The 10915-nt window shown below is 39.6% G+C and overlaps 1 protein-coding gene across 1 annotated transcript in view; it reads left to right on the forward strand.

Annotated features, from left to right (window-relative positions):
• Positions 1-10602, forward strand: part of LOC139713161 (uncharacterized) — a 21170-nt gene extending 10568 nt beyond the window's left edge. The window contains exons 5-13 of the mRNA XM_071624910.1: positions 1-189; positions 1807-1926; positions 3221-3325; positions 4729-4824; positions 5486-5593; positions 6084-6197; positions 6696-6803; positions 7662-7863; positions 10506-10602. The exon at positions 1-189 is cut by the window's left edge and continues 21 nt beyond it. Of these exons, the coding sequence (XP_071481011.1) occupies positions 1-189; positions 1807-1926; positions 3221-3325; positions 4729-4824; positions 5486-5593; positions 6084-6197; positions 6696-6803; positions 7662-7863; positions 10506-10602 (1139 nt within the window). The remainder of the gene's footprint in view (positions 190-1806; positions 1927-3220; positions 3326-4728; positions 4825-5485; positions 5594-6083; positions 6198-6695; positions 6804-7661; positions 7864-10505) is intronic.
• The last annotated feature ends 313 nt before the right edge of the window (positions 10603-10915 follow it).

The raw sequence follows: 10915 nt of genomic DNA on the forward strand, positions 1-10915 counted from the left end.
ACGATTTTCTGTACGTGGGATCCGGACGCGTGCAGCTGAAGCCGGGTACCCTCTTCCAGTCGCTAACCGGTCACACCCCTCCAACGGACATCTTCTATCCGGGCAACGAACTGTATTTCCACATTGTGTCCGATCCGTTCGAAACCTATGAGGGCTTTTGGATCCAGCTCACCCCTATCCAAGGGAGTGGTGAGTTACACCATGGACCTATATAGAGTTCCACGTAGGCCCTACATACACATTATATCAAACGCTTTGTGGCCGCCAGCGAGGCACAGCATGCCCATAAATGAGCAATAATTATTTGGTTGACAGCTATCAAACCCCTTTAACTGATCAGTCCAAAATGTGTTGCTGCTGACACAAGGCATCTCGAAACGCAAACAATAAGATTGAGAACCTTGGGTCCTATCAACTGTGATTGTGTAGATTTTATCAAGATGAAAATTGAACGCTACTACCAAGCAAACCGCGAGATGTCGTGATACTGATAGGGATGAAGAAAAAAAGACAGGGTGAATAAATAAAGAGTTTGTTCGCAAAAACCGATAAGTCCATTTTTGAAGATTTTGAAGTACGGTCTCTGTCATAAAGTACAAAATAATACCTTTTAAATGATATATTGGTCACTACGTATAAAGGTACATTTTTTAATTCATGGTCAAAAGAAGCAAAAATTTTCTTATTATTCTCTTTATTTTTCTTGACCTTTAATCGCAAATATCTCCATTATTGGCAAATATGGACCTATCGGTTTTTGCGAACAAACTCTTCAAATATTTAAGGCTTCCATTTCTCCACTGTCAAACTAATTTCAGCCTTTACTAAGACCATAGCTTTAATGGTCACAGGGATTCCCAAAATTTATGAAGAAAAGCTCATCCCCTCTAGTATGTTCAACCAAAGAAGAGTTCTACAGCAATAGTCAGCCAGGCGTTTATTCACGATATACCTTCTCAGATTTTTCGTAGTCATCTTTCAATCTGAACTTGATCTGCACCGCCTGGATTACTCTTTCACCACCTCATTCACATGCCCCAGGCGACATCATGGTAGTCGAACTGTATACCACACAATTTGATTTAAAACATGAGTTGTCCATATTTTGAGATCGAACGAGGGCCAGAGCCAGACGTTCGCACACAACAGCTGCTGCGGTCGGCTAATGAGAGTTATAACAGGCAGCTCCTAGAAACAGAGCTGTTTTATTTTCTCCTAATCACCATAGCCTTGCACTTGACGTTGTGTCTTTATATTCTACGATCCCTGGCTGTGCTTGAAAAATCTAACTACTTGCACTCATAGCTGCTAGTGGGTTGATTGTGCCACTGTACTGAAGGTTTGCCATATCAAATATATGGCTGGGGGAGCTATTACTCCAGCTACATCTCACCTCAGATTTTCTAGATTGCCTTGATCTTGCATGTAAGTGTGATTTTAACGTCTCAAAAGAGAAATTGAAAATGGAGAAGGAGTACCACTGAAGTTATATTCACGCCAGCTAGTCACATAATTAAGTCGGTCATTTCTGTTAATCGTATTGGGATGTTGTTGCGTCACAATTTATTACGAACTCAACGCATTGTAGTTTTAACATCAAGGTTCGTAATGTATACTGGGTGCCAACCTTCTTTTAATCTGAATAATGTGCATCGATTTATGATTTATGCGAATGTATCGTTGTTCTTATATACTGCAAATCTATGAGTAACTCAATGTTACGGGTAACTCATGCAAATTGGCAGAAAAGTTAATGATTTTTATTTCTTTTGGTTTTTGGGGTTGTTTTTTTTTTTTTTTTTGCAGATGGTTTTACGTGTCCGGAAGACGAGATTCCGTGCAGATACACGCGAGATTGCTTCGGCGAAGAGGATAAATGTGACGGCGCCCTCAAGTGTGCAGATGGCAGCGACGAAGTTGGTTGCGGTAGGTTGCAAGGGCGCGGTGATGACAGCGTGATCATACGATAAACTCATTACTGTACAAAGTGTACGATTAAAAGCCTTTAAGGGCTCTTTATAGACAAAAGTTGGAAGAAGATAAAAAAGAAATATCTGGTTAAGAGTAAAACAAATACTTGCAATCAAAAAAATAATAATAATAAAATAAAATAAAATAAAACCAAAACCTCCAAACCAAACAAAACCTAATAATTACTAGATTCTCTTGTGCTATGTATTGCAACATTTTAAGTTGCAATACAAAACCATGACTTAATTATCCAATCCTTGTGGGATTCATTGAAGAGTACATTATATAGCTATAGTTCTGTGAAAATTGTTTGCTTCAGAATGGTCTCATATTCAAGTAATGTGCAGTTTAATGTTTCCAGGTTAGCATGCCTGTACAGTGACGGGGCGATCGTTAACGGCCCGTTAAACATTGCGATTGGACTCTTGAGTTTGTCCTTTATCATTATCATCAAGTTAGAGACCGCTGTGTTGTTTACTATAAAACGTCAGGTTAAAAAGTCACCTATTGAAGTAATGCATTCTGTGTTTGAAGTGTGCATGTTGTGATTATTACTTTGTAATGCGCAGTAGAGTATAGTAGCTGCGCAATATGAACAGGGCCGGCGCAGTGTTTTCAAAAGTGTGGGGGCCCACTTCCGGGTTTCATGAGCTAACGAGCAAAAAAAAAAAAAGGTCCTCAGCTCATCTCTCCCCGTCCCCGTCCACTTCCGGGTTTCTTCAGCTGACAAGCAAAAAAAAAAAAAAAAAAAAAAAAAAAAGGTCCTCAGCTCATTCTCTCCCCTCCCATTTTAGTGCCACTTACGTACTTCCTGGTTGAAAAAAGTGTGGGGGCCCAAAATGATGGCACCTTATGTATTCCTTTGTATGGTGCACAAAAAGTGTGGGGGCTCGAGCCCCCACGGCCCTCACGGCTGCGCCGCCCCTGATGAATGTCCTTTATTATCATTATCATTATTATTATTATTATTATTATCATTATTATTATTATTATTATTGTGATGATGATGATGATGATGATGATGATTATTATTATTATTATCATTCTTATCAAATTTTTCTTCGTCAGGGACTTGAGACATGCAGTGTGTATAACGCTGTGGGGATTTCTGTGCCAATCAGCTCTCAAAGCACACTAAGCATTAAGGAACGTTGCTTTACTGACAGATGACCATGTATTATCGCAGTAGGAATGGGAATGAGTGGATGATTTCCCATAAATGTTTCATTGCAATTCATCCCCATTACAGCTTGCCCCGATCCGTGGACAGAGCGCTGCGGTGATGGAGAGTGTATAGTCCGCACGCAGATTTGCAACGGTCGTGTCGCCTGCACGGACGACGAAGTAAATTGCAGTAAGTGGTGCCCGTCCGTAATTTCACCTTTGAGCGGCAAAATGAGTCATCCTCTAACATGTCTAACGTTCTCACAGCTGTAAATGATTTCCCATAGAGAGGAATAACGGAAATAAAAACGGGGGAAAAAAGACTCAGAAAGATACACCGCGTTAGAGTGTATTTCAAGGTTGGCATGGAAACAAAATCAACTATTGCTTGATATCGTTTACTGTCCTGATTTATTTCAGAATCGTTCCCATGAAGTAATGTGATTCGGATGAAAATATTTTTACAGGTGTGAGATCTGAAACAGCTGACTGTTAAAAAACAAAACAGAACATGAACCACAGACCATTATGACCATAGGTATAACGTTAACGTAGCTTTCCTTACACTAGGAATTCTTTGGGATTGTAACAGTTGCAGTAGTAGCCCTATATAGGCCTACTCGTATATGTGGTTTCTTTTTTTATTTGTCTGTGTTTCTCCTTTTGTGTGAATAAACATTCGAAGGTGCCCTCTCATTTCTGCTATTGCTGTTTCTGTGTTGCTCTTTTTGTTTCTTTGATTTATATTGCCGTAGAGATATGTTTGATAGGATTTGATTCTTTCTACCAGGAACATCGTATATACACCAAATTCGACTCCACAGCGCGTAGTTTTATAGCTATTGTGAGAACAAATACAAACCAGACTCTGCATCACAGTAGTTTTACATATCATTACGAACCTACGTTCGCAGCACTCTTGGGTTGTTTTGTCAAATACATGTATTTGCATTTCAAAATCGCGGTCACCTGGTGAAATGAGATAGCTGTAGATTTAGGGTTCCCATTAAGAAAAAATAAGTGACGAAGTACCTCTCTCTCTCTTTCAAAAAAAAAAAAAAATCTGACCTGGCGGTTGATCCTAAAGAAAGGCCAAAAAGTAATAATCTGCTATAATTGATTGAATGAAAAGTGGTGAAAATGACAGCGTTTAGAGGTTTTAAGTACCATGGAGTAAGCTTAATCTCATGACTTTAATTGCGACATCTCTTTTCAAAAACAGGACCTGTGGCTAATTTCATGCACGTCAAACTTGAGTAACACAGATGCCATTGCCATTATTCGCCCCAAAAGATGACCTTCTAGGTAGAAATCCTCGTATGTCAATATCCATCTTCCATGTGGTCTTGCTGCAAAGATCTAAACCAGATGTGAAATAATTAGTTATAGGACATTATTCGGACTTATAAGCGGTGTGATAATTATGGGCAAAAGAATCTGCCAGGTTGTTGCTGCCATACAAAATGAAAAAATACATTTCGAGAGAAAATGTAATTAATAATTTATTTCATTGACAGTCATAATTCACAAACTTTTTTTCCGTGATATTTTCTTGTGTTGTCTTGTTACTGTTGTTTTATTTCTTACCGTTAGCATTTACCTGTGACAACGGAAATAAGCTCCGCCCTGAATTCGTATGCGATGGATTCAACGACTGCATTGACAATTCTGACGAAGAGCAGGATTGTGGTAAATATGATATCAGAATGATATATGCACATCAAACCGTCTCCTTGCTGACTCGAAAGTGAGTGTGAGTGTGTGAGTGTATGTATGTGTGTGTGTGTGTGTGTGTGTGTGTGTGTGTGTGCTTATTTGTGTGCACCTATTTGCATGTGAGATGGTTTGATTGCGCCCGGAACGTGTTGATATGACGTCATGAACCCTTAGAGAGTGAGTATGAAAGCTTATTAATTTAAAGGGGTGGTATAGTTCTGGCTGAGATGAGGGATCAGGTTTTAACTTTTTGTGAGATAATTAGAAACCACTCATGTAAAAATTTTGAGAGCATACAATTCTAAGAGGAAATCAAAGTTTATTTGATGAAAATTGGTTTTGAAATGGCTGAGATGTCCAAGAACAAAGTAAAAAAAAAAGATCTTATAAAAGGTGAGACCTACCTTTTTATTAGGGCCACTTTGTTTTTTGGATATCTCAGCCATTTCAAACCGATTTTCATCAAATAAACTTTGCTTCCTCTTAGAATGGTATGTTTCTAAATATTTCATATTAATGGTTTCCAATTATCTCACAAAAAGTTAAAACCTGAATCCCCATCTCAACCCGAACTAAACCATCCCATTAACTTGACATATATATCATTTCTCTTTGGGACTGTCAACACTTCCAGAATGCACGACGTTCCAATTCCGGTGCAGCGACGGACACTGTACGCATAGAAACAATCTCTGTAATGGCGTCCCGGATTGCATCGACGGAGAAGACGAAGAAAACTGCGGTAAAGCAAATTTTGTTATTGTAGTTATAGGAACCTGTATTTTTGTTCTTCCGCCAAATAATGTACACATTGGAAACAAATAGATTAGGCTATCATCGAGGTAATTTTACGCTAGGTCATCTTTTGACGACTTACTGTAGTATTCATTTACAGAGCTGCAACCGGAACAACAATGCAGCTTATGATCGCCTATAACATATGATTCGCTAAGAACGAAAAACTTCCTTTTCTCTTTGAAATACGTTGTATGGAAAGTTCGTTGATCAAAAGTACGATGAATGCCACGACTTTACAGCACCCACCGTGCGCATATTGGCTTTGGTGCATGGGAAAGGCGGTTACTCAGTGTTGCTGAAGTCTACAATGATCATTTTCCAGCTGAAGTGTGCAGGGGAACATTTTGTTTTCTGTTGCCTCCTTGCGTTTTTCTGTTTCTCTTGAATAATCTCTTTGTAAGTATAATGTGACATTTCTACTCTGCGCCTTTCAGTTTGCCCTAGTTGGAAGTTCAGGTGTCACTCCGACGACAGCTGTATTCCCGGATGGCTTACCTGTGATGGCAACGATGATTGTGGTGATGGGAGCGACGAAAAAGAATGTCCAGGTGATTATCACTATCGCAATAGTCAATCACCGATGATCTCTGCAACAGAGGATGTTATGCCTGTCTGTCTGTCTGTCTGTCTATATATGCCTATGTATGTATATATGTATGTCTATATATTTGTCTGTCCGTCTGACTGTCTGCTCGTTTATTCTGCCCCTCCTTCTTTCCTTCATACATTTGTCTGAAAACAAATTCTTGTGAAAAGTTGCAAACGAATTTGGACAATTTTTTTCTTTAACCAAAAGGTGACGCAGGAGACAAATTACTCTTTCGACTTTGAATTCATCTGAACTTTTATAACTGAACTATAGTGCACTAATACGTCTACAAGAAAATAAGTATCAGTTCTGCGTGACAACGTTTGTTCTGTTTGTTTCATTTATTTCAATTTGGTAAAAAAAAAACACAAACAAACAAACAAACAAACAAACCATGCAGGTCATTCAAGTAGCCATTCATTCAATGGGCGTTCAATCGCGTCATTTTTCTCCCCAGTCTGTCCCGGTAGATATTACCAGTGTGCCGATAAACGATGCATCGCGCGGGACCTCCTGTGTGACGGAACGGCCAACTGCGCCGCCAACGAGGATGAGGAGAATTGCGGTAAGATGACTGACGTCACAATAATCTGTTTTTGTAGCATATTCAAATTTTATGCAAGCCTCTCTAACAAAGGTTGACAACCTGAAAGCTTGTCTGATGCTTGTGCGACATAGCAACAAGCAATATATATTTCAAACATATTCCAGCAGTTGAATTTCATTTAAGAAGAGCAGGTTAACCCTATGTGTGGCACCTTCATTTCCCCTCCGCAAGTTAGCGTTTGAAATTCGTGCTCATTAGACTCCTAATTGGCACAGGTAGGGTTAATGGAATAGCTCGTCTACATGTTCGCCAGAATGAAAAAATCTCTGACTTTGAATATACATTACGAGAACGGTCTATCGACTCTAAGATAGATTTGGCAATTTGGGAAATTCTGATGACAAAAAGAAAGAGGCAAGAAGAAAGAAAAGATGATGCTGATTATCATAATTTTTAACTTTCTGATCGTAATCATTGCTTTGACTAGTCCCACATTATACTCCTATCATCATATCATCAATTTATTACCGTTATTGTTGATTCCAATATAATTCGTATTATTATTGGTAGTATCATACTATTTTTGTGTATGTTGCTAAAGGTGTATATACTAATATTGAATATCTCAATACCATATCCACGGCAGTCCAACGAGGTTAGTTCGCGTATAATACTACTCTTTCTTGGACTAGGCAAGCAGTGAAGGGGAGGGGAGGTTTAGGAGAGAGAAAGAGAAAAAAAAGAAAGCTGAATGTAAATTATATCTATAGGCCTTATTATTATCGCTCATGCCTCTAGTGGATAGAAGCATTATCGCTTCTTACACTTAGGTACAATAAGAAAACAGAGTGGGTTTGTTTCCCATATCGTACACAGAAGTAACATGCAGACCGGATGAGGTCACGTGCCCAGATGGCAGCTGCGCCCCTGACGAAAAGAGTTGTAACATGACGTCACCAGTCAATGGGACCACGCCCATGCCAATGACCACCATGGAGACGACCACGAAGGAGATGCAGAGCGACGCCTCTCCACCGATGGCGATGATGACAGATGCGGTAGAAACGACCACTGAAGTGCCCGGTAAATCTCACGACAGCGATTACATTAATATTAATGGTATTTGTTCACTTTCCGGTGGAGTAGGGAATTTCATGAAACGTGTACATTATATAGTCGTGTATGTGAGTGTGTCTGTGAGCGTGCGTGTGTATTTGTTTGTTTGCTTGTTCGCCACCGCTGTCATCTTTCAACATTTTATCCAGCCATGAAGTACAACCCATCCAACTTGTTATTGAAAAAAAAGGGCTAAGGTTCGGTAATCCGAAATGACGTAGGGTCCGTTAATCCCCAAAACATGAAGAGGACATTATTTGGTCAATGATTTAACAACTACAGCCCCGACCGATGATTACACAAGCTATAACCATGAAGTTGTCACAACTACACAGATTAGTTCAGCCGAATTTTAGTTGTGAAAGATTATGCCAAAAGAGAAAAAAAAAATCAGTGACGATTTGTGTGTGAGCTAGTGAATGGAAGAGGTACGAGCCCATGAAACAAAGCATCACCACACCCTGTGATATGTGTATTGACATTTAGAGCAAGGGCACCGGGTAGACCGGGGGCCCAGAGCATTTATTCAGCTGAAAAAGGTCACACTTTTTGATGGTCTCATTGTTGTAAGCCGGGTTAATGATGACGCTGACGATGCCAGTCTCCATGAGTTGAAATTGCAATGATTTATTGAGCAAATCAAATAGACAGTCTAAACTCCGCACTATCCTCAGCTACATGTCGAATACAGAGTGAATAACAGATACAGGCCTATTAACTATTCAACATAGCAGAGCTCATAGAGAATACATTTGTATGTCCATTCTCTCTCAAGTGAAAGTGAAGAATCAAGAATCAATCAAATCTGCGTCATTATATTCACATGAAAAATAAAAGTTGCGTTGTGCCCATGCCAACCACACGCACACTGCGCCATTGGCATGGACACAACGCGCCTCAACGCATTGACGCAACAATAACATACCGCATATTTCCATTTACCACAAACTTCCCCGCGATTATATAACACAACCATGTGTTATATAATCCCAATTACATCATATTATTTTCATACCATTACACACAATAATACATAACGAAAAATTCCCCGCTCTTCACATCAAATCATTACACTTACAGCAATTCCACACAGAGCGGATTAACAGTAGATAATTACAAAAATATGTTTCAGGAAAGCGTGTGTTCCCCGCTTTTCCAGTCAAATATACAAACGCGGAAATACTACAAAATCGAACATTATTTTTGAAATCTGCCAAAAGCTGAAACTCTTGAACCTTCCAAATTTACAGTAAATCATACAAATTCAGATACATGGCATAAAGGTTCGGGCGAAGAGAATAACACATCAATACGTCATCTTCAGTTCCGCTTCAATGTAAAGCTCAGTTGTTCCACATTGTCAGTTATGTACAGATTCTCCGAGAAAATGGTCTACATAAGCCCAGAATAACGTCAAACGTGCCGCAACAGAACATTTTCTGCGTCGTACATAAAACCATACATTAATGTCTGTATCAATTAAGATTTATATCGAGGCACAACATAGACAGGTCTCTTAATACACTATGCAAATTGTACATACAACACGACAACTTCCCCGCGATTATATCATACGACCCGTATGATGATAATCTATTTTCTAAGAGTAATATTTCTCAATTACTCAATATAACACATATCAGGAAATGCAACAGTTAAAACAAAGTGAAGTCACGGAATGTTAGAATTCACTAATAACAAATATGAGCTTCCCCGCTTTAGCAAGCGAATGATAAAGATAACTTCCCCGCTTTATGTGTCATATCGTCACAGTCGACAATTTGCTCATTGACAAAACTTCACACAAATTAAGGGATCATTCAAAGCATGAATTTTTGACCAACTATTCTCATTATCAAAAGTTTCTGACTCACTGAACAACCACTAATATTGTCAGAATGCCATGTTGTTCAGTTGCCAACAAAACAATTAAAACAATAGCTATTATATAGTTCCTTCGTTTTTCCACGTAATAGTGATTTCAAATATACTTTCATATCACTATTCCAATATCTCATTAGAAACGTCTTATCAATCACATATCAATTAAAACAACCATATCTTGATAATCATTTCTCGCATTGATATTGCATCTCTAATGCGCATAGTTCCTATAATTCCATTGCTACTTGACATGGTACACAAGTTTCAGCTGCAGTCATGAACGTATAATTATATACACTGTAAGCGAATCAAGTCACAACAAATTCCATGGACGGACGAATTTCTAACCTGCAGCAATCACGCTTTCATGAAAATTCGGTCTCCAATTGGACTCCCAGGGCCCCCATACCGTTCCTTGAACATGACATCCATGCTTCCACATGTTACAGTTAGATATGCATGCCTCCCTTGTTGTTACATTATTGACAACAATGTCACCATGAGAAATATTCTCCCCTTTTGGAATTGACCGCTCCTTTGGCGCTAAGTGAGTGCTCAGTGGCTGCACTTTTGCATGCTTTTGAACATCCTGACCCTCATGTGATAATTCGAGACCCCTCTCGGTACCCTCTCCCACAGGTTTTGCAATTAGAAGCACCCCAGCATCTAAATCCTTTGCATCAACCTGTTCATCACATGACTCATGTCCATGTCCCCCAGCATCAATTTCTACACCACTCTCATCTACATCAACGCAACCCAGAATCTGCGATCCCCCATCCAATATATCCTTCTTCTCCTGTCCAGCTGTATCTGAGGAAAGATCTAGCTGCTGAGCAACCGGGTCAGTGAACACTCCTTGTGTTCCAGCATCAGCACTCCCAGTTTTCAGCCCATCTCCCTCTAGCATACAGTCTTCACGGAGAACTAACAGTACTTCTCTCCTAAGCACTTCAAATCGGCCTCCCCTATTTCTCATGTGCAAACGCCTTAACAAAATTCGTTCTCTCTCATCCCGTGTTCCACTGACAAACTGATTTGACAGAGCTTCATCCCTAAGCTGCCTCAGAGCCGCAGCTTCCTTCTCATCGTCTGCAGCATCTACCAATTTGGCATAAAGACGCATGAGA

This window comes from Diadema antillarum, unplaced genomic scaffold (assembly GCF_040938485.1).
Source record: "Diadema antillarum isolate AM-2024a unplaced genomic scaffold, OU_Dant_1.0 seq00001917_RagTag, whole genome shotgun sequence".
NCBI lineage: Eukaryota > Metazoa > Echinodermata > Echinoidea > Diadematoida > Diadematidae > Diadema > Diadema antillarum.